The sequence below is a fragment of the Phocoena phocoena genome, chromosome 9 (assembly GCF_963924675.1).
Source record: "Phocoena phocoena chromosome 9, mPhoPho1.1, whole genome shotgun sequence".
In the NCBI taxonomy this organism is placed as follows: Eukaryota; Metazoa; Chordata; class Mammalia; order Artiodactyla; family Phocoenidae; genus Phocoena; species Phocoena phocoena.
The window spans coordinates 77,688,961-77,713,659 of NC_089227.1; the positions used below are offsets into that span (position 1 = coordinate 77,688,961).

Here is a 24,699-nt window from a genome sequence, read left to right on the forward strand (position 1 = left end):
AAAGGGGAGAATGGGGAGCAAGGATAGTGGTGGAAAAAGACATTCATGAAAAGAAATTCTTTTCATAACTTACATCTCGCACCACAGGAGAAAAATTCTGACTCTCAAGAGGCTGTGTCGCGTCTGATAATATCTGAAAAGGAAATGAGATTGGAAAGAGAGGAATGACATTGCAAAGAAATAGCTTCTTGCTATTTTATCCATATGAAAATATTAGTCAAAGGAAAGAAAATAGTTTAGAAAACAGTTTTTTGAAAATCACTGAATTGTATAGATAATTGGTAAAAGAAGTTTTCTATAAGCAATGAATTCTGCCCCCCTAAAACATTATTTTAGTACAATTATTTCAGTACAATTTCCAACTCTAAAACCAAAATTTAATCATGTTTGCTTACTGGAAGCACAAAAAAACTTATGCTTCCCCATCAGTTAAATGTGTCATGTTGAGCGTGCTGGTAAATACCATCACACGCTTTATAACCATAGTCCTCCCTCTGAGGAACTCTACCCCTTCCCAAAAGGTTCAGGCTGGGGCTTCCCTGGTGGTGCAGTTGTTGAGAGTCCGCCTGCCGATGCAGGGAACGCGGGTTCGTGCCCCGGTCCGGGAAGATCCCACATGCCGCGGAGCGGCTGGGCCCGTGAGCCATGGCCGCTGAGCCTGCGCGTCCGGAGCCTGTGCTCCGCAACGGGAGAGGCCACAACGGTGAGAGGCCCGCGTACCGCAAAAAAAAAAAAAAAAAAAAGAGTTCAGGCTGTTCTATTAGAAGTATGGGTCTTGCAGACAAAAGAGCCACCAACCCTACAATAGAGAGTCTCCCTCGGGTCAATATTAGTTCTGTTTATAGGCACATCAGCATTTCCAAAGTGTCAAGGAAAATGATTTGACCTAGTAAACTCAAAAAGTCATTCACACTCCTCCCATTATCTTGCAAGAATGAGTCAGATGGCCAACAACAAAGGCCACATCTCTCATATTAACATCCCAGCAACCCAGTCCTCCTCTTTTCTTCCAAGGTATAGAATCCTTGAATAGACTGCCAAAGGGTGAAGGTCATATAAGTCAGTATGATTGCTTCTGGTGGCCAATGAGACGATCATTCCTTCTTTATCCATAGGTTAAGGTCCAGAGCACTCATCCAACTACGAAAGTGTAAAATGTACCTACCAGATGCTGGCAGGACAGTATCTGTTTACTGTATTAAAATAAATATAAAACTACTTCCATGTGTCTAAAACATAAGACACCTAGGCTCTCTATTGCTGGGATAATGGCAAAGCCAGGGCATTCTTTGGGAAACTGATGAAATGAACACACCTGGGGTCTCCCCACTGCTTGTCTCTCCCAGGCACCTTTGGAGTATTTCCTTCTCAAGCTGACTTCTCCACCTACCAACCCCGTCTACAAGCCAGGAGCCATCAGTAAGTAGACAATGAAATGAGTTTGCATTTCACTCGGTATATGGTTAAACCGCTGAACTCTTGTGTATCTTTTCACTCTCTCTCTGCTCTTTATCTCTTAATTCCACAGCTTTATTTAGGCCTTACTGGGACCAGGGGAACTACTTCCCACCTCTCTTTCCTCCATTTATCTCCAATCTACAACACAAATCTGATTATTTCTCCTGTGCCTATTTAAAATAATTCAGTAGCTTTCTGTTGCCTTCAAGTTAGTCTCAGGCTCCTCTACAGTCTGACTCTGCCTCTCCTGCCTCAACCCTCCCATTGGCCTCACACCCAACACTTCAGTCCTGCTAACAGCGTGGAGCTGCGTATCTGCATCACGCCCTCACCTGCCTCTGTGCCACACCATGTAGATGCTTCACATGTTATTCCTCTACCTGGAACTCCTCCTCTTTGGTCTCCAAGATGCAGCTGAAGAATTGCCTCCTCTGAAAAGCCTTTACCAAAATCTGCCCCCAAGCAGACCTGGAAAGTAGGAACTGCACTTGGCATCTTGCTGTATGCCTACTACATTATAAAATGGTAAATATTCAATAAATACCTTAGTGGATACATGCAATAATTACTTAAAGTTCAATGGATTTTTTTTCCCCAAGGAAACTAATAATTGTCTTGAACTGCAGTCCTCAGAGATGCCAATCCTCATTTCGTTTTTTTTTTGGCCATGCCACACGGTATGCGGGATCTTAGTTCCCCAACCAGGGATAGAACCCGTGCCCCCTGCAGTGGAAGCGCAGAACTTAACCACTGGACCAACGGGGAAGTCCCTAATAATTGTCTTGAGTCCACCTAAAGAAAGGCAAACATAAAAGACAACAAAAGGCTGTTTGATTACTGCATTTAACTGTCTCCCTTGCTAGAATTCAACCAGTACAAAACTGCAAGCACAAGGCTCCTGGAACATATGGTATGTCTTGTCACTTTCACATATAACACCTTTGAGGCTCATCACTCTTTTTTTTTTTTTAAATAAATTTATTTTATTTACTTATTTATTTTTGGCTGTGTTGGGTCTTCGTTGCTGCCCTCGGGCTTTCTCTAGTTGCAGCGAGCGGGGGCTACTCTTCATTGCGGTGCGTGGGTTTCTCATTGCGGTGGCTTCTCTTGTTGCGGAGCACGGGCTCTAGGTGTGCAGGCTTCAGTAGTTGTGGCACGCGGGCTCAGTAGTTGTAGCACGCAGGCTCAGTAGTTGTGGGTCACAGGCTCTAGAGCACAGGCTCAGTAGTTGTGGCCCACAGGATTAGTTGCTTCCCAGCAGGTGGGATCTTCCCGGACAGGGGCTGGAACTTGTGTCCCCTGCATTGGCAGGCGGATTCCTAACCACTGCGCCACCAGGGAAGTCCCTCATCCGTCTTTTCTAAATTAATTTCAAGCTATTTATCCTGGTGTTAAGACCCTTTTAACATGGAACCGACATATCTACCTTAACTCCACCAGACCAGACAACGCACAGAAAGCTTACATTAAATTACTTCCACCTTTGCTGCCGTCTCCATCACACAGGATGCCTCCCACACCTACGCAAATGAACAGATCCTATACATCCACCAAGAGCCAGCTCAAATGTCACCTTCCCTGACTTTCCCAACAGGGCAGATCCTCTCCCTCCACGACATCATTAGCAACTTTCTGATGGCTGTCACATTCCACCGTATGGCAGAGTTGCACATCTTATCCCCTTCCTGGACCTCATGCTCCTATAGGTCAGAAACTGTGTTTTAATTCTCTTCACTCATATGTGTGCCTTGTTCCAACAGACAAGAAATATCTATTGAACTCAACTGAAACAAAACTTCCATATTGGTTCAAAATGATATCTTGTGCCCTGCAGTGCTACAGGGTCCATAGGGACCTCAAGTCAAAAAGGAAGATCTGTGGGAAATAGGACAGCGCATATACCGGCATACCTTGTTCTACCGTGTTCAGTTTACTGTGGTTTACAGGTACTGATTTTTTTTTTTTTTTACAAATTGAAGGTTTGTGGCAACCCTGTGTCGGGCAAGTCTATCAGTACCATTATTCCAAAAGCATTTGTTCACTTCATGTCTCTATGTCACATTTTGGTAACTCTCCCAATATTTCAAAATTTTTCATTATTATTATTCATTATTATTATTTTTGTTAAGCTGATCTGTGATCAGTGATCTTTAATGTTACTATTGCAAAAAGATAATGACTCATTGAAGGCTCAGATGATGGTTAACATATTAGCAATAAAGTATTTTTTAGTTGAAGTAGAGTTGATATATAATATTGTATTTCTTAATTAAGGTATGTACATTTTCTTTAGACTTAATGCTATTGCACACTTAATAGACTACAGTATAGTTTAAACATAAATTTTATATGCACTGGGAAATCAAAAAATTTGTGTGACTCACTTTATTGTGATATTCACTTTACTGCAGTGGTCTGAATATCTCCGAGGTACTTTAAGTATAGCCACATACCATTATCAGAAAAGAATACAGAAAATATACTTAATTTTTTAGTGGTTACACATATTATTAAGCAGATACACATATTATTAAAACTACATACAGACACTCATCAGTTTTCAAAAATGTCCAGTACTCAAAGATAGGCTGAGATAGATGTCTCCAAGACAGTCCCACCACACTGTTTGGAAGACCTTAGCGACATACAAAAGGAAGAAGCTGTGACAACTCAGGGAAGTTGGCTTTGTCAACAGACATCTAAGCACTTTTCTTAGATGCAGTCACCAATGTGGAAGAAATGGCTGGGATGCTGAGCAGAGAGAAACTGAGAAGAGCTTTCGGCCGACCTTAAACAATAGGGTGACAAAAACTGGAGTTTAAGCTCTGTTGAAGGGGATCCTAATAAAGGCCAGATTTTCATTTGCGATCCTGAAAGACTATATTCTAAATAAACGGTAAATTGAAAAACATCAGTTTTCCAAAGGACCAAAGCCCACCTTTGAATCAGCAATTGAGGTGATTTTTTCCCTAGCCTATCCCCCTGCCAGAAACAAAGGAAATCTTCTCTGAAAAAAATATACAAAACCCAGAGCCTCAAATCATCTCTAAAATTTTATATACACAATATCCAACATTCAATCAAAACCAAACAGGCATAGTAAGTGATAAGAATTGACTGAAAACCAAGAAGAAGTAAAACAAAGAACATAAACAGACCCAAAAGTTCACTGTAATTAACAGAAATGAGTTTAAACTCTGATTAATATGTTCAAAAAATAAAATTTTCCCCAAAAAGGCAAAACTAATCCATAGTTTTTAGTCAAGATGGTAGGTAACTTTCAGAAGGAGAGTGGGAACGGTGCTGGGAGAGGCACAAGGGGATTTCTGGGATGTTAACATTGTTCTCTTTTTTACCTATGTAGTGTTCACATGGGTGTCTCTGTGATAATTTATCATGCTGTATACTTACATATCACTTATCTGTGAGACTTTAATATTTTATACTATTATATAATGTAAAAAAATTATATTTTCTTCTTTAAGAAAAATTTTATTTAAATTTTACTTATCCCTCATCAGTTACATGGGCTAACCCTCAAACACACTTTACTAAGGATTTCATTGAATTGGCTTGCTTTTCTCCTAACATCTGTATGAGATCAACTGTACTGGATGAATGGCAATTGTGATTAAGGACAAATTGGAATGAAAAACTGTGATCTAAGGTTCAAAAGAAATAAACTTGTAGGGCTTCCCTGGTGGCACAGTGGTTAAGAATCCGTCTGCCAATGCAGGGCACATGGGTTCAAGCCCTGGTCCGGGAAGATCCCACGTGCTGTAGAGTAACGAAGCCCATGGGCCACAACTACTGAACCTGTGCTCTAGAGCCCGTAAGCCACAACTACTGAGCCCACGTGCCACAACTACTGAAGCCCGCACATCTTGACCCCGTGTTCCACAACAAGAGAAGCCACCGCAATGAGAAGTCCACGCACAGCAACAAAAGACCCAACTCAGCCATAAATGAATAAATAGATTAATTAATTAATTTTAAAAAAGAAACTTGTAATTGAAATTTTGAAACATAATAATTTGTGACTTGCAAATGGCTAGTAACAGCTTCTTAGAATGGTAAATGATTTTAGAGCAGCCAAACAAAAGACATTTCAAGAAATAACAGTCAAATCCATTCACAAAGGCAAATCAGCATGCAACACTTTCCATATTTTGGCCTAATAAGGTAAGAGTTGCACTGAAATGCATACTTGGAAGATTCAAAAGATGAATTAAAGCCAAAGGCTCACCAATAGCTCTTCTAGCTGCTCCAAAGCTCTGCTGGAGTCAAGCTGATTTAATTAATGTATTATGACTGGGGAGTTCTCTTTCAGGTAGGGACTAAGCTCTAACAGACCATCCCTCCTACACATAACAACCATAAACTCTGGACAGAATACAAACAAAACTAACTACGTGAGGGCTTCAGAGAATGAAGAATAGCAGGCGGTTTGGGGAGAGTGTCAAAACTCGGAAGCAATCAGCAGTGCCATAGCTGGGCTTGCTGTTCTCTTGGCATTGCCCTGAGGAGGGGCCACGTGGTGTGAAGAGCTAAAAACCTGCAACAAGCTCACTGACTTTCTGATCTGAGGAAACAGGGCTAAAACCCACAGCACCACAGCCTCTGGAGTGTGACTGGAAAATGCCAAAAAGGACAGATTCAGATAAAGTGAAGCCCAACTTCCACGTAAACTCTGGTCCAAGTCTGGAAGGACTGAGCACACGCAGGTCAGATTACAAGCAATCCAGATAAAGATGAAAGAGCTGAACTTGAGCTACCTGTCTCAGGTGAGACAGAGTTTTCAGTTTAAGTCTAGCCAAGTTAATAAACCAAACAAAATCAACACTTTTCAGAGAAATGTAGCAATCCAGAATCTCCACAGCATGACTCTTCACCTCATCCAGGATGTACTCCAAAATTATTCAGCTTAAGAAAACGAGAAAACTATGACATGATCCATTCTCAAGCGAAAAGACAATCAATATATTTCAAGCCCAAGTTTACCCAGAATTTTGGAAATATGAGGTAGACTGTAAAGTGGCTTTTACAGCTGTGCTCCATGTGATAAAGGAAACTACACTCATAATAAATAAAAAGATAGAAATTCTCAGGCGAGAAAGAGAAAAAGATGTACTAAATGGAAAGTTTAGAACGAAAAGAGAATATCTGAAATAAAAATTCAAGTAAAGAACTAAAGGAAGTTATTGATTCTTCAGGGAAAGGATACCAGAGGGAAATGAATGAACATCACTGAAAATAGTAAACATCTAGGTAAATTTATTATCACTTTTTAAATATACACATGCTTTTCACCACTTAAACATTTACAATTACAGAATGTTAGAACTAGAGGGAACCATTAAAATTATATATTAAAACCACCTTACTTTACAGGTGAAACATCTGAGGCTCAGAAAGGAAGTGAGTGCCCAGCTCAACACCATAAAGCAAGTGATGTCTCCAATAAAACCTGGCATTTATACTCTCTTTCTCAGGCTACTTTAATCCCTCAGCACCAATTCCAGACACACTGCAGATCCAGTACTGCATCAGCAAGCTTTCTCAGCCTTAACTTCTTTGTGTCTCAGTTTTCTAATCAGTACAATGGGTTGATAATGGTACCTACCTGAAAGGGTGATCATGAGTATTTAAAAATTAAAATATATAAAGTAATTTGAACACTGTCTGGAACATAGTAAGTGCTATATAATATTGTTTCCAACCATGATAATGCCTGCCACCAGCATTTTCTAAAGCCTGTTACATCTCCCTGCTGACATATTCCAGGAGGAAAAACAAAGGGTCAAAATAGAATAATTTGTGAAAGAAAAGAAGAAAATGGGCTGGAAGTTGCACTTATTAATACCACACTACCTATTGTCCCATTTTAGTATGAGAGCTCCTGAGTGAAACAATGGATGAAAAGGACAAGAGCCACTCTTCATACCTTTGGAACCATTGCCTGAGGCAGACAGCCATTAGCAATAGAAATAAAGCAGGATGGGTATGAATGCTTAGGATAAATACTGAAATAAGAAAGCTTTTCCTGACAAAGAAAATGGAATTTAGATAACACCATATTTCAGCAGTCAATCGCTGATCACAGTAAATAATACATGACCAGTGGACCTTCAAGACAGCAGAGGAGAAAGACGTGGAGATCACCTTCCTCCTCACAAATACATCAAAAATACATCTACATGCGGAACAACTCCTACAGAACACCTGCTGAACGCTGGCAGAAGACCTCAGACCTCCCAAAAGGCAAGAAACTCCCCACGTACCTGGGTAGGGCAAAAGAAAAAAGAATAAACAGAGACAAAAGAATAGGGATGGGACCTGTACCTCGGGGAGGAATCTGTGAAGGAGGAAAAGTTTCCACACACTAGGAAGTCCCTTCACAGGCAGAGACTGCGGGTGGCAGAGGGGGGAAGCTTCGGAGCCACGGAGGAGAGCACAGCAACAGGGATGCCGAGGGCAAAGTGGAGAGATTCCCGCACAGAGGATCAGTGCTGACCAGCACTCACCAGCCCGAGAGGCTTGTCTGCTCACCCGCCAGGGTGGGCGGGGGGCTGGGAACTGAGGCTCAGGCTTCGGGGGTCAGATCCCAGGGAGAGGACTGGGGTTGGCTGCCTGAACACAGCCTGATGGGGGCTAGTGCGCCACAGCTAGCCGGGAGGGAGTCCGGGAAAAAGTCTGGACTTGTCTAAGAGACAAAAGACCATTGTTTCGGGATGCGCAAGGAGAGGGGATTCAGAGCACAGCCTAAATGAGCTCCAGAGATGGGCGCAAGCCGCGGCTATCAGCGCAGACACCAGAGATGGGCATGAAACGCTAAGGCTGCTGCTGCAGCCACCAAGAGCCTGTGTGCAAGCACAGGTCACTGTCCACACCTCCCCTCCCGGGAGCCTTGCAGCCCAGTCTGCCACTGCCAGGGTCCCGGGATCCAGGGACAACTTCCTGGGAGAACACACGGTGTGCCTCAGGCTGGTGCAATGTCACGCCGGCCTCTGCCACCACAGGCTCACCCCTCATTCTGTACCCTTCCCTTCCCCCAGCTGAGTGAGCCAGAGCCCTCTAATCAGCTTCTCCTTTAACCCATCCTGTCTGGGTGGGAACAGACTCCTGAGGGCAACCTACAAACAGAGGCAGAGCCAAACCCAAAGCTGAACCCCAGGAGATGTGCAAACTAAGAGGAGAAAGGGAAAAATTTCTCTGTGCAGCCTCAGGAGCCGCGGATTGAATCTCCACAGGTACCACAGGGTACCCTGCATCTGTGGAATAACTGAACAGACAACGAATCACCTCAAAATTGAGGTGGTGGACTTCGGGAGCAACTCTAGACTTGGGGTTTGGTTTCTGTGTCTAATTTCTTTCTGGTTTTATGTTTATCTTAGTTTAGTATTTAGAGCTTAATATCACTGTTAGATTTGTTTATTGATTTGGTTACTCTCTTCCTTTATATATATATATATATATATATATTTATATATTTTTTTCTTTTTCTCTTTTTGTGTGTATGTGTATGATTCTTTGTGTGATTCTGTCTGTATAGCTTTGCATTTACCATTTAACCTAGGGTTCTATATGTCCATTTTTTGTGTTTTTTTTGTTTTGTATAGTATTTACCATTTGTTATCATTGGTGGATTTGTTTATTGATTTGGATGCTCTCTGCTTTCTTTCTTTTTTAAAAAATTTACTTATTTTATTTTATTTTTATTCTTGGGTACATTGGGTCTTTGTTACTGCATGTGGGCTTTCTCTAGTTGCAGCGAGCGGGGGCTACTCTTCATTGTGGTGCACAGGCTTCACATTGCGGTGGCTTCTCTGGTTGCCGAGCACGGGCTCTAGTCGCACGGGCTTCAGTAGTTGTGGCGTGCAGGCTCTAGAGCACAGGCTCAGTAGTTGTGGCACACAGGCTTAGTTGCTCTGCGGCATGTGGGATCTTCCTGGACCAGGGCATGAACCCATGTCCCCGGCATTGGCAGGCAGATTCTTAACTACTGCACCACCAGGGAAGCCTTCTTTCTTTTTCTTAAATTATTTTAAAAATTTTTAATAATATGTATTTTTAATAACTTTATTTTATTTTCTTTTTCTCTTTCTTTTTTTTTTTTCCTCCCTTTTCTTCTGAGCCATGTGGCTGACATGGTCTTGATGCTCTGGCAGGGTGTCAGGCCTGAGTCTCTTAGGTGGGATAGCCGAGTTCAGGACATTGGTCCACCAGAGACCTCAGAGCCCCACGTAATACCAAACGATGAAAGCTCTCCCAGAGATCTCCAATTCAACGTGAAGACCCAGCTCCACTCAACGACCAGCAAGCTACAGTGCTGGACACCCCATGCCAAACAACTAGCAAGACAGGAACACAACCCCATCCATTAGCAGAGAGGCTGCCTAAAATCATAATAAGTTCACAGACACCCCAAAACACACACCAGATGCAGTCCTGCCCACGAGAAAGACAAGATCCAGCCTCACCCACCAGAACACAAGCAAAAGTCCCCTCCACAAGGAAGCTCACACAAACCACTGAACCAACCTTACCAATTGGGGGCAGACACCAAAAACAACAGGAACTACGAACCTGCAGCCTGCAAAAAGGAGACCCCAAACACAGTAAGTTAAGAAAAATGAGAAGACAGAGAAATACACAAAATATGAGGGAACAAGGTAAAAACCTACCAAACCAAACAAATAAAGAGGAAATAGGCAGTCTACCTGAAAGAGAATTCAGAGTAATGATAGAAAAGATGATCCAAAATCTTGGGAAACAAGTGGAGAAAATACAAGAAATGTTTAACAAGGACCTAGAAGGACTAAAGAGCAAACAATGATGAACAACACAATAAATGAAATTAAAAATTCTCTAGAAGGAATCAATAGAAGAATAACTGGGGCAGAAGAAAGGAAAAGCACAGAGCAGGAAAGGATTTTCCGCAGAGCAGAAAAAAGAAAAAAGAATGAAAAGAATTGAGGGCAGTCTCAGAGACCTCTGGGACAACATTAAAAGCACCAACATTTGAATTATAGGGGTCCCAGAAGAAAAAGAGGAAAAGAAAAGGGTCTGAGAAAATTTTTTTTTTTTTTTTTTGCAGTACACAGGCCTCTCACTGTTGTGGCCTCTCCCTTTGCGGAGCACAGGCTCCGGACATGCAGGCTCAGCGGCCATGGCTCACAGGCCCAGCTGCTCCGCGGCATGTGGGATCTTCCCAGACCGGGGCACGAACCCATGTCCCCTGCATCGGCAGGCGGACTCTCAACCACTGCGCCACCAGGGAAGCCCCTGAGAAAATATTTGAAGAGATTATAGGTGAAAACTTCCCTAATATGGGAAAAGAAATAGTCAATCAAGTCCAGGAAGTGTAGAGAGTACCATACAGGATAAATCCAAGGAAAAACACACAAAAACACATATTAATCAAACTATCAAAAATTAAATACAAAGAAAAAATATTAAAAGCAGCAAGGGAAAAGCAACAGATAACATACAAGGGAATCCCCATAAGGTTAACAGCTGATTTCTCAGCAGAAAATCTGCAAGCCAGAAGGGTGTGGCAGGACATATTTAAAGTGACAAAAGGGAAAAACCTACAACCAGATTACTCTACTCAGCAAGGATCTCATTCAAATTTGATGGAGAAATTTAAAGCATTACAGACAAGTAAAAGCTAAGAGAATTCAGCATCACCAAACCAGCTTTACAGCAAATGCTAAAGGAATTTCTCTAGGAAGGAAACAAAAGGGAAGGAAAAGACCTATGAAAACAAACCCAAAACAATTAAGAAAATGGTAATAGGAACATACATATCAATAATCACTTTAAATGTAAATGGATTAAATGCTTCAACCAAAAGACACAGGCTTGTTGACCCATATATATGCTGTCTACAAGAGACCCACTTCAGACTGAAAGTGAGGGGATGGAAAAAGATATTCCATGCAAATGGAAATCAAAAGAAAGCTGGAGTAGCAATTCTCATATCAGACAAAATAGACTTTAAAATAAAGACTATTAGAAGAGACAAAGAAGGACACTACATAATGATCAAGGGATCAATCAAAGAAGAAGATATAACAATTGTAAATATTTGTGCACCCAACATAGGAGCACCTCAGTACATAAGGCAAATGATAACAGCCGTAAAAGGGGAAATTGACGGTGACACAATCATAGTAGGGGACTTTAACACCCCACTTTCACCAATGGACAGATCATCCAAAATGAAAATAAATAAGGAAACACAAGCTTTAAATGATACATTAAACAACATGAACTTAATTGATATTTATAGGACATTCCATCCAAAAACAACAGAATACACGTTCTTCTCAAGTGCTCATGGAACATTCTCCAGGATAGATCATATCTTGGGTCACAAATCAAGCCCTGGTAAATTTAAGAAAACTGAAATCGTATCAAGTATGCTTTCCGACCACAATGCTATGAGACTAGATATCAATTACAGGAAAAAAACCTATAAAAAATACAAACACATGGAGCTTAAGCAACACACTACTTAATAAGAGAGATCACTGAAGAAATCAAAGAGGAAATGAAAAAATACCTAGAAACAAATGACAATGAAAACACGACCCAAAACCAATGGGATGCAGCAAAAGCAGTTCTAAGAGGGAAGTTTATAGCAATACAATCCTACCTCAAGAAACAAGAAACATCTCAAATAAACAACCTAACCTTACACCTAAAGCAATTACAGAAAGAAGAACCAAAAAATCCCAAAGTTAGCAGAAGGAATATCATAAAGGTCATATCAGAAATAAATGAAAAAGAAATGAAGGAAACGATAGAAAAGATCAATAATACTAAAAGCTGGTTCTTTGAGAAGATAAACAAAATTGATAAACAATTAGCCAGAGTCATCAACAAAACAAGGGAGAAGACTCAAATCAACAGAATTAGAAATGAAAAAGGAGAAGTAACAACTGACACTGCAGAAATACAAAGGATCATGAGAGATTACTACAAGCAACTATATGCCAATAAAATGGACAACCTGGAAGAAATGGGCAAATTCTTAGAAAAGCACAACCTTCCGAGACTGAACCAGGAAGAAATAGAAAATATAAACAGACCAATCACAAGTACTGAAATTGAGACTGTGATTAAAAATCTTCCAACAAGCAAAAGCCCAGGACCAGATGGCTTCACAGGTGAATTCTATCAAACATTTAGAGAAGAGCTAACACCTATCCTTCTGAAACTCTTCCAAAATATAGCAGAGGGAGGGACACTCCCAAACTCATTCTATGAGGCCACCATCACCCTGATACCAAAACCAAAGTTGTCACAAAGAAAGAAAACTACAGGCCAATATCACTGATGAATATACATGCAAAAATCCTCTATAAAATATTAGCAAACAGAATCTAACAGCACATTAAAAGGATCATACACCATGATCCTTTTATAAAGTGGGATTTATCCCAGGAATGGAAGGATTCTTCAATATATGCAAATCAATCAACGTGATACACCATATTAACAAATTGAAGGATAAAAACCATATGATCATTTCAATGCAGAAAAAGATTTTGACAAAATTTAGCATCCATTTATGATAAAATCTCTCCAGAAAGTACGCATAGAGGGAACTTACCTCAACATAATAAAGGCCATATATGAAAAACCCACAGCCAACATGGTTGTCAATGGTGAAAAACTAAAACCATTTCCACTAAGATCAGGAGCAAGACAAGGTTGTCCACTCTCACCACTCTTATTCAACATAGTTTTATAAGTTTTAGTCAAGCAATCAGAGAAGAAAAAGAAATAAAAGGAATCCAAATCAGAAAATAAGAAGTAAAGCTGTCACTGTTTGCAGATGACATGATACTATACATACAGAATCCTAAAGACTCTACTAGAAAACTACTAGAGCTAATCAATGAATTTGGTAAAGTAGCAGGATACAAAATTAATGCACAGAAATCTCTTGCATTCCTATACACTAATGATGAAAAATCAGAAAAAGAAATTAAGGAAACACTCCCATTTACCACGGCAACAAAAAGAATAAAATACCTAGGAATAAACCTACCTAAGGAGACAAAAGACCTGTATGCAGAAAACTATAAGACACTGATGAAGGAAATTAAAGATGATACAAACAGATAAAGAGATATACCATGCTCTTAGATTGGAAGAATCAATATTGTGAAAATGACAATACTACCCAAAGCAATCTACAGATTCAATGCAATCCCTATCAAACTACCAATGGCATTTTTCACAGAACTAGAACAAAAAATATCACAATTTATATGGAAACACAAAAGACCCCGAATAGCCAAAGCAATCTTGAGAAAGAAAAATGGAGCTGGAGGAATCAGGCTCCCAGACTTCACACTATACTACAAAGCTACAGTCATCAAGACAGTATGGTACTGGCACAAAAACAGAAATATAGATCAATGGAACAGGGTAGAAAGCCCAGAGATAAACCCATGCACATATGGTCACCTTATCTTTGATAAAGTAGGCAAGAATATACAAGGGAGAAAAGACAGCCTCTTCAATAAATGGTGCTGGGAAAACTGGACAGCTACTTGTAAAAGAATGAAATTTGAACACTCCCTAATGCCACACACAAAAATAAATTCAAAATGGATTAAAGACCTAAATGTAAGGCCAGACACTATAAAACTCTTAGAGGAAAACATAGGTAGAACACTCAATGACAAAAATCACCGCAAGATCCTTTTTGACCCACCTCCTAGAGAAATGGAAATAAAAACGAAAATAAACAAATGAGACCTCATAAAACTTAAAAGCTTTTGCACAGCAAAGGAAACCATAAACAATATGAAAGACAACCCTCAGAATGAGAGAAAATATTTGCAAATAAAGCAACTGACAAAGGATTAATCTCCAAAATTTACAAGCAGCTCATGCAGCTCGATATCAAAAAAACAAACAACCCAATCCAAAACTGGGCAGAAGACTTAAATAGACATTTCTTCAAAGAAGATATACAGATTGCCAAGAAACACATGAAAGCATGCTCAACATCACTAGTCACTAGAGAAATGCAAATCAAAACCACAATGAGGTATCACCTCACACCGGTCAGAATGTCCATCATCAAAAAATCTACAAACAATAAATGCTGGAGAGGGTGTGGATAAAAAGGAACACTCTTGCACTGCTGGTGGGAATGTAAATTGATACAGCCACTATGGAGAACAGTATGGAGATTCCTTAGAAAACTAAAAATAGAACTGCCACACAACCCAGCAATCCCACTACTGGGCATATACCCTGAGAAAACCATAATTCAAAAAGAGTTATGTACCACAATGTTCATTGCAGCTCTATTTACAATAGCCAGGACATTGGAAGCAACCTAACTGTCCATCAACAGATGAATGGATAAAGAAGATGTGGCACATATATATAATGGAATATTAGCCACAAAAAGAAACGAAATTGAGTTATTTGTATTGAGGTGGATGGACCTAGGGTGTGTCATACAGAGTGAAGTAAGTCAGAAAGAGAAAAACAAATATTGTATGCTAACACATATAAGTGGAATCTTAAAAAAAAAAAAAGTTTCTGAAGAACCTAGGTGCCGGACAGGAATAAAGACGCAGAAGTAGAGAATGGACTTGAGCACACACGGAGCGGGAAAGGTAAGCAGGGACGAAGTGAGAGAGTGGCGATGGACATATATACACTACCAAATGTAAAACAGATAGCTAGTCGGAAGCAGCCGCATAGCACAGAGAGATCAGCTCGGTGCTTTTTGATCACCTAGAGGGGTGGGATAGGGAGGGTGGGAGGGAGACGCAAGAGGGAGGAGATATGGGGATATATGTATATGTATAGCTGATTCACTTCGTTATACAGCAGAAACTAACAAACCATTGTAAAGCAATTATACTCCAATAAAGATGTTAAATAATAATAATACATGACCAGAACATAGGCTGTCAATTAACCAAGCATGAGTGAGTAAAATCCAACAAAATTTCTGTATTTCTGATTTTTCCAATCTATTAATCACAGCATAGTAAGAATGCCCCAAAATATGAATTGACCTAGAAAGCAGAAAAAAAGTGAAAATAAAGTAAATCTTATCTCACATGTCAGGAACATTTTAATAAAGTATGCATAATGAGAGGCAAATGCAATTGTAATTAAGCATGAAGGCAGTTACATATTTCCCATGAAACAATTACGCAGAATATGTAAAATAAGAGTGTCAGTAAGTACTTCGGGGAAGCGCTGGCATTTCATTTTACAACAGATTTCTTAGATACAGAAGACCAGAACATTCATAAGATCACTCCAAAGTCCTATTTAAAGCCACAGAGGTGCTGCTACCAGTCCGCTTACCATTTCTTCAACATAAGGGTAAAGCATGTCTCCAAAGTATTCGGTAGATTCGATTGGAAGCTGTGCCGGCAAATTGTCAATGGAGCACATCAGAATCCCAGAGCCTTCAACGCTAGGAGAAGCAACATGCTTTATTCGGATGACAAAATTTATGTGTAAGCTCTAACTTTCCCAGATGTCTACTCCGTTATTTACACTTCATAATCATTTGTAATCTTCTACCACAGTATATAGGAAAATAAACAAGACTTTTCAAATAAAACTTTTCCCTTCTTCACAACCCATTGAAATGTAGTATGTGTGTGTATTTAAGTGCTCAAATCTGAATGTGGTTTTTCTACCAAATTTTTTAATATGCTTGAGCATATCTCTGGAAATTTGCATAGCCTTCCTAAAGCCGTGAAATATTGAGTATTTTAGAGTAGTATATCAAAGGAAGTAAATGATGCATGATTATGTATCTCTCCCCATCTAACAGCTTTAGCAAACTCACCTGTCATGAATAATATGCTGATCTGCATCATACATGCAGAAGGGATGCTCTATTGTCGTACACTCAGTCATAAACTCAATAGATCCTCCGGTGTCGGCTGAAATGTCACATATTGCCACAAGTCTGTAAATAACATCAATACTTAGATGTGATCATGGATCTCTGAAGTCCCCGACAGAATTAAAAATGAGTAAAAATGGGGCTTCCCTGGTGGCGCAGTGGTTGAGAATACGCCTGCCAATGCAGGGGACGTGGGTTCGAGCCCTGGTCCGGGAAGATCCCGCATGCTGCAGAGCAACTGGGCCCGTGCACCACAACTACTGAGCCTGTGCTCTAGAGCCCGCGAGCCGCAACTACTGAAGCCCGCGTGCCTAGAGCCTGTGCTCTGCAACAGGAGAAGCCACCACCATGAGAAGCCCGCGCACCACAACGAAGAGTAGCCCCCCCTCGCCGCAATTAGAGAAAGCCCGTGCGCAGCCACAAAAAAACCCAACATGGCCAAAAATAAATAAATAAAATTAATTAATTAAAAAAAAAATGAGTAAAAATGAAAGGTGCTTGAACAATTTTCAGTGTAGATGCTAAATATTTCCTTAGGTTCCTTAGCTCTTTTTCCTACAGCTCACATGTTCAGGAAACTGTTCTTTTGGGATACAGAGAATCTTCCTAATAGGAGTTTTAGTCTCCCCAAGCAAAAAGAAAAAGAGGAAGAGGAGATGGATAGAGGAAGATAAGAAAGGAAAAGGGATAAAAGTAAAAGAAAAAAAAAACCCTCCTTATACATACTACTATATATAAAATAGATAACTAATAAGGTCTATTGTATAGCAGAGGGGACTCTACTCAATACTCTGTAATGGCCTCTATGGGAAAAGAATCTAAAAAAGAGTGGATAGGGAAGTCCCTGGTGGCTCAGTGGGTAAGACTCCATCCACACTCCCAGTGCAGGGGGCCCAGGATCAATCCCTGGTCAGGGAACTAGATCCGCATGCATGCCACAACTAAGAAGTCCACATGCCGCAACTAAGACCCAGTACAGCCTAAATAAATAAATATTAAAAATAAAAAAGAGTGGATATATATATATATATATGCATATATGTGTATATATATATATATACATATATGCATATATGTATATATATATGTATAACTGGTTCACTTTGCTGTACAGCAGAAACAACACAACATTGTAAATCAACTATACTCCAATAAAAATGAAAAAAAAAAACCCTTCCCTAGAGAAATCATTGACAACAGCCTAAAGTTAAGCTAGTTAGCCAACTTTAAATAACTTAGGAAGTTCGACTACACTACCTCCACCCTGCTTAGTAATACATAATTTTATGTGTTATTACATAGAAATCTCTGGAATTATGAACAAAAGTCTCAGCCCAGGATTCGAAATCCTTTTGAGGTTGACCACAATTTTCCTGTCCGATCTCTAATTGCCCATATAAACCCTATACTAGGGTTACACTGTCCCACTCACTGTCTTAAACTGTGCTTTGGTGGCTCCATAGTTATCAAGCACCAATCCTATCACTTGAAATCCTTGTTCTCACTCCTCCCTAGAGACTTTGCCGAGCCTATGCTCCCACTTTCTTCTAAACTCTTGCGATATTGATTGCTCCTAGCATTCCTTTGGAACTTAATTGATGCCAACTACATGCCTGAGGGCAGTAACCACATTTTTCTTTATCTCTCAGCTTAGCAGAGTGCCAGGCAGACCAGGTGCTCCACAAATGTTTATTTATTAACGAATTCATTCAACGTTTAGTAATCATTTGAATGAACATTGTATGTCAAACAACGTACTGGGTACCTGTGGCCAAAACAAATAGGGCCCCTATCCTTAAGGAGATTAAGTTCTAGTAAGGCAGGAAATATCATAAACACAGGAAAATTAAAATCATAAACACATGAATTTCAGGGAAAAATATAGTAACAGACTGAAGAGTGATGGGAATGGGGAAGCAAGAGATGACCTCTCTGAGGAGCTTATTTTTGAGCTACGTGTGGAGTCACATAAGAGAAGAGAATCTCAAGAAAGAGGGAAGGAAATGGACTCACAAACATAGAAAACAAACATATGGCTACCAAAGCGCAAAGGGGGGGAGAGAGGGATAAATGAGGAGCTTGGGATTAACAGATATACACTACGGTATATACAATGGATAAAAAATGAGGACCTACTGTATAGCACAGGGAACTATATTCAATATCTTATAATAACCTATAATGGAAAATAATCTGAAAAAGGAAAATATGTATATATATACGTATGTATATATATACATACATGTATATGTATGTATATATATACATACGTATATATATATGTAACTAAATCACTGTGCTGTATACTTGAAACTAACAGGGCATTGTAAATCAACTAGACTTCAATAAAAAAAATAAACTCGCTCCCTAGAGCAAACAAAAAAAAAAAAGAAAAAGAAACTTTGCAATCTCAGTTATCCCTAACATGTTATCACCGAGCCCAGCTGATCACTTAACACAGTTAAGCCCAGAACACTTTTTCTAACTTTCGGGATGTCACCTTATACATATATATATAACTGAATCACTTTGCTGTACACCTGAAACTAACAACATTGTAAATCAACTATACTTTGATTAAAAAAAAAGAGGGAAGGTTAACTGTCAAATATTTCCAAGAGATTAAATAAGACAAGGCAGACAACTGGTTATTAATAGTCAAGTCCTGTGCTATGTAGATCCCCTATGTGTGATACCCTCACAGTGGGCCTTGCTGCTGAAAACTGCCATCATTGCTGAAGTCCTTACTTGTGTGGCAGTGCAGGGCAGCCTTCAACACCAGCAACTGAGGACTTGCCTGGAGCCAGGAGACTCTGAGCATCTTGGCGGGTTAGTAGGCGAGGAGTGTTTTGTTCCCAGTAGATTCCATTAATTAAACAAGTTGTATAGGGTGCAATCTGTAAAGCAGATTCCAAGGTCAGCGAGATAGGAAATAGCCTTTTTCAAAGCAGTGTGCTGAAAGAGAGCTATCAGTAAAGTTCATGAGAAATAATTTAACGTTATTTCTAATTGACTTTGTTATTTGCCAAGTCAGGGGCCACCTTTCGAAGCAAAGACGGTAAATACCCACCCAGATTTCAGTGGAAAATTATCTCATTATAGAAAAACATATGAATATAAATACATTAATATTTGTATTCTATAATGCCTTGCATAGCCAAGAAAAAGGAAATAACAGAAGTTCAAGTGACCAAGTGCTCTATTTCCAGCTCAGCCTCTAGTAGCATGTGATCTAAAGCATGCTACCTTAACTTCTCTGGGCTCTGTTTTCCTTACCTGCCAGATGGGGATAATGCGTACCCTATTCCTCAAAGGAATGCTGTGAAGATTAAATCAGATAACATCTGTAAGCTCCATGGGCAAATGTGCTACATGCATGCATACATGGTAACTAGGTCATTATAAGTTTGGGGATGCATCCAATCACCAGTGTTTCTGTGACTGGGGAAGAGAAGGGATGGAAACTTACTAGATTCAAAATTTTTCAATTTGAAACTAGTTTTATAATTCCTGTTTCTCAAGCATCTCAAGCATTTTCAAGCCACAGGTAAGAGTTCTTGTATAATATGCTCTACACGCTATAAGACTAAATTTCATACCAGAATCTAAAAATGTTATATTGTTCAAATACATTTAAAATTATTTAAAATATTCCTTTTCACAATTAGATGCATGCATTTTTTTTGTTGGTTTATTTTGAGAAGGACTGTTGCAAGACCAATGACTACAAAACACACAAATATATTATCCTTCTTATAAGACGAGACCAGTGTGTCCCCATCAGAAGGATCTGAACTGGAAGTAACTTTTGCACAGTGGAGATGGGTCTTCCGTAGCCATACTGTTTCACTCTGGTCCCCTGTAATCAATGGCATGTATTTCAAGATGGCTGGCTAAGGTTGACTGCAATTTGTGGCCATAGAAGGGATAGAACTATGTGGAGAACAACTCTCATAGACACTATGGTTTCTCAACAGTACTAACTAATTCAGGGTAAATACAGAAAAGAGTAACCCACAGGAAATGGTTTAGAGCAACTGGGCACATGCAGACCTGAAGGAGAAACAGAGTCAGCGAAGCAATGTGCATACCCATAGAAACTACCAAAGCCACAAAGCAAAGGCCACTCCGAACACCAAGAAAAGCCAACAACACCTAAGGACAACTCATAATACCCAAAGGACTCACCACAAGTCAATATGGAGAACTGAAAACCAATGTACACAATCACAATCTCTCTCCTTCAGAGCAGCCTAACTATAGTGTATCACGAGCAACCAACTCAAAAGCTAGGCATGATACTCACGTCAGTATTAAAACGGCTTATGTAGCGCTCAGGATATTTGTCATACTCTACAGGATCATATATACCATCTGTTTTCCTGACGAGATGATGATGGCGACTTAACACTGTCCCGTACACTTTTCTCAGGTCTTGCAGAGGAGAAAGGAATTAGTAAAGTGGGTCACAAATGATAAAGGTTTATGGTGATAAAATATTATAACACTGAAACTGTTAAAAAACAGTGAAAGATACAAACACTCGCCCTCCCCGCCCTCCCTACCTCCATTTTGGGAAACTTCTTTTAATTCATGTGGCTCCACATATTCACAAGGTAATTCATTGAAGATTTCTTGGGCTCCCTGTAAATAATGCATGAGTGAAAAATCTAAAAATCAATCAGAAAAGAGCCAATACGATTTCCTGCAATGGTTCCAACTCATTTTCCCCACAATTTTAGAGCTCAACTTGCCCTGCCCTGCAGCTGGGACCACAACACGGAAGCACAGATGAGCCTCTTGCATGCAGCCTGTGAACCAATTTTTTTCCCATTTAAACGCCACTCATTGGAAGGGGCTTTAATTGTTTTACTTAAAGTTATTCAGCATAGAAGCAAGGGGGTTTAAGAACTGACAGTACGATAAAAATATTTCTATTTAATTTTTGCTCCATTGCAGAAATTATTTCAAGTGGGGAAACTATATTTCCTACTTACATCAGATGGCTATCTCACAGTATAATATAAATAGTGATGTCCTGTTTGTAAAATATTTTCGCTGAAGAAAGATCTATTTTGCAATTACAAGTTTCTCTATGGGATCAAAAATACATTCTCGAAACTACCCCAGAAGGAAGAAAGTAACAATAGTAGTCTTGAGTTAAGCCTCTTAACATCTTTTGGCAAAACTCCAAATCTTGTAAAATTTACATCCTGGGGTCACTTCCAAATTTTGGGATATCTCAGTGATAGAGGTAAAACAGAGCACCCTAAGAATAGACCTTCACACAACAAGGAGTTATCCCTCTAAAAAGAAAAAAAGAAAAGAAAAACCATTCAAAGCCTCTGACAGCTTGGAATCAACTCAAAGCAAAGACACTAAGTTTGGACCAGTACTGCACTTTACTGTGGGAAAAGTACATAGGTAAGAAAAGTACCAAGAACAGAATGCCCAGTCATGGAAAAGAAGGGCTCTGAAATGTTACACAAAATGCCCACATCCTTTGGGTTAGTGTCAGAGTTTCAGACTGCTTTACAGAAAGAAGACAGTTGGAGCATACCTTAGATACATTACCAGTCCCTGTGAACACAAATGTTAAGGGCCCTATCGACTTTGGCATCAAACCCAGAGATATTTCATAGCCAGTGTCTCGGACAGCTTGCACAGCCTGACTGCTGTTCCTGTAGTTATGAGCCATGCCAATGTGCTGCAAGCAAGCACACGTGGATCACATTAGTCTACCACCTGAGACATGTTTCTATCCTTAAAATGTGACATGTATTTCAAAAAAAAATAGACACAATAAACATCTCACCATAAAAGGTGTGTGATGTCCCAAAGCAAGGAGCCTTAAACCCATTCCATGTAAAATGTTGATCATCCCTGTTGCAGAATCAGACCAACAGAAAGACCATTAGGTGGGAGAAGTTGAAGCTGTTCTCTCTACCTGTCCTCCAACCTGCTCCGTGCTCTGAGAAGGCACAGACCACAGCATCTCAGATTTGGAAGGGGCCCCAGTAGTCATCTTATCCATTCCCTCAACTTTCTGCCATCGAAAGCATTAACCCAGCTGCACCCTGACCTGTCCCCTCCACATCCAATCCTGCTAAAACGGAAAGAGTGCCCCTCTTTTTCTCTAAGGTTAATCTCTCCACCTTTGCTCCAGATCCCATCCCTTCCTGTCTCTCTCAGGAATTTACTCTTGAATTATGTCCTCTCTCTATCCCTCTCTATTGGTTCATTCTTATCAACATTTAAACACGCCTCCATTTCTCTCATACCAGAAACAAATGAATAAGCAAAAAAGAAGTCACCATTGACCCTATGACCCCTCCCCCCATCATTTCAGTGACCTACACAGCTAAACTCGTGGACACCTTTCAGATCTTGACTTACTTGTCAGAGATATCTGGCAATGTAGAGCCCCTCTTTGTTGGGACTCTCTTCCCTCAGCTTGCCTGGCTTGAACATTTTCACCCTACATTTCTGCAGGCTCCACTTCCCATGCCCATTCCTTTCATATTAGCGCCTTGCCCTTTGCTTGGTATTGGTCACTCTCAGGATTCTGTCCCAGGCACTATTCTCTTCAATCTCTACATTTTTCCCTTAGCTAATCTCATCCATTCCTAAATTTCAAGTACTCTCTGTATGATGATGACTCCAAGTCTGTATCTCTAACGCAGATATTTTATTTCAAGACCCAACCAACCACCTTATGGATTTCTCAATCTGGATGTCCTTCACGTAGCAGAAACTTAGCATGCCTGTAACGAAGACCTCAGCATCCATTCTCCCCTTCTTTTCCGGAAGGGAACTTTCCCTCTCCATATCCCTGACAAATTTTCTTTGACCTTTTTTCTGATGTCAACTTTTAAAGGAATAATTTATATACAACAAATCACACCAATTTAAAGTCTATAGTTTGATAACTGTTAACAAATGCACACACCCATATTACCACCAACATAATCAAAATACAGAATATTCCCATCACTCCAGTCAATCCTCCCCAAACTTTGGCCCCAAACAACTACTGATTTTATTTGTCTCTATAGATTCGTTTCTTCTACAGTTGCAGACAAATGAAATTTTAAGTATTTACTCTTCTTTGTGTGTCTGCTTTTACTCAGGAAAATGTTTTTGAGATTCATGCATACTTTGTGCGTATAAGTAGTTTGCTTCTTTTTATTGCTGAGGAGTGGTCCATTCTATGGATGTACCACAGTTTATTTATCTACTCCTCTGCAGATTGTCTGGGCTATTATGAATGAAGCTACTATAAATAATTCTTTCCGGGTTTCCCTGGTGGCGCAGTGGTTGAGAGTCCGCCTGCCGATGCAGGGGACACGGGTTCGTGCCCCGGGTCCGGGAGGATCCCACATGCCGCAGAGCGGCTGGGCCCGTGAGCCATGGCCGCTGAGCCTGCGCGTCCGGAGCCTGTGCTCCACAACGGGAGAGGCCACAGCAGTGAGAGGCCCGCGTACCGCAAAAAAAAAAAAAAAAATCTTTCCAAAAAATAATTTGTTTCTCTTGATAAATGCCTATGAGTGGAATTTATTTTGTACATTGATATGCAAGTGTTTTATTTATTCTTGAGATGAGTCTTTCAAGGATTTGCCTATTTTGTCAACGTTGTCAAATTTATTGGCTTATTCATAATATTCCCTTATCATTTTTAATATCTGTGACATATATAGTGACGATTCCTCTTGTATTCCTAATATTGGTAAAAAGTGGCTTCTCTCTCTTTTTTTAAAAAATCAATCTAACTGGAGGTTTATCAATTTTATTGATTACTTTTTTAAAAAAAGAACTGGCTTTTGATTTTCTCTATTATTTTCCTGTTTTAATTTAATTGATGTTCCCTCTTATCAATATCATTTCCTTCCTTCTATTTGCTTTGGGTTAATTTATTCTTCATTTTCTAGCTTCTTCTGATGGAAGTTTAGATTACTAATTTAAGGACTTCCTTCTTTTCTAATGAAAGCATTAAATGCTATAAATTTCCTTCTAAGCACCACTTTACCTGCATTCCACAAATTTTGGTGTGCTGTGTTTTAAAGTTTCATTCAATTCAAAATATTTTCTAATTTTTCCTGTGATATCTCCTGGACTCATGGGTTATTCAAAAATACATTGTTTATCTTCCAAATATATGGAAATTTCCTATATATCTTTGTATTATAATTCTAAAATCAATTTTATTATAGTCAGAGCACATACTCTATGATTTCAGACCTTTTAAATTTATTAAAAATTGTTTTGTGACCTAGCATATGGACCATCTGGATGAATGTTCCACAGGAAAGGAATGTGTTCTATTCTGCAAG

General features: G+C 39.8%; 1 protein-coding gene across 2 annotated transcripts in view; it reads right to left on the reverse strand.

Annotated features, from left to right (window-relative positions):
- AASS (aminoadipate-semialdehyde synthase) overlaps nt 1–24,699 on the reverse strand; it is a 69,865-nt gene that overhangs the window by 29,747 nt on the left and 15,419 nt on the right. For both annotated transcript variants that reach the window (XM_065883525.1, XM_065883526.1), the window contains exons 5-12: nt 22,185–22,252; nt 21,930–22,076; nt 20,935–21,013; nt 20,676–20,803; nt 19,118–19,266; nt 16,310–16,432; nt 15,817–15,928; nt 74–133 (exon numbers count right to left, since the gene is read on the reverse strand). In XM_065883525.1, the coding sequence (XP_065739597.1) occupies nt 74–133; nt 15,817–15,928; nt 16,310–16,432; nt 19,118–19,266; nt 20,676–20,803; nt 20,935–21,013; nt 21,930–22,076; nt 22,185–22,252 (866 nt within the window). The remainder of the gene's footprint in view (nt 1–73; nt 134–15,816; nt 15,929–16,309; nt 16,433–19,117; nt 19,267–20,675; nt 20,804–20,934; nt 21,014–21,929; nt 22,077–22,184; nt 22,253–24,699) is intronic.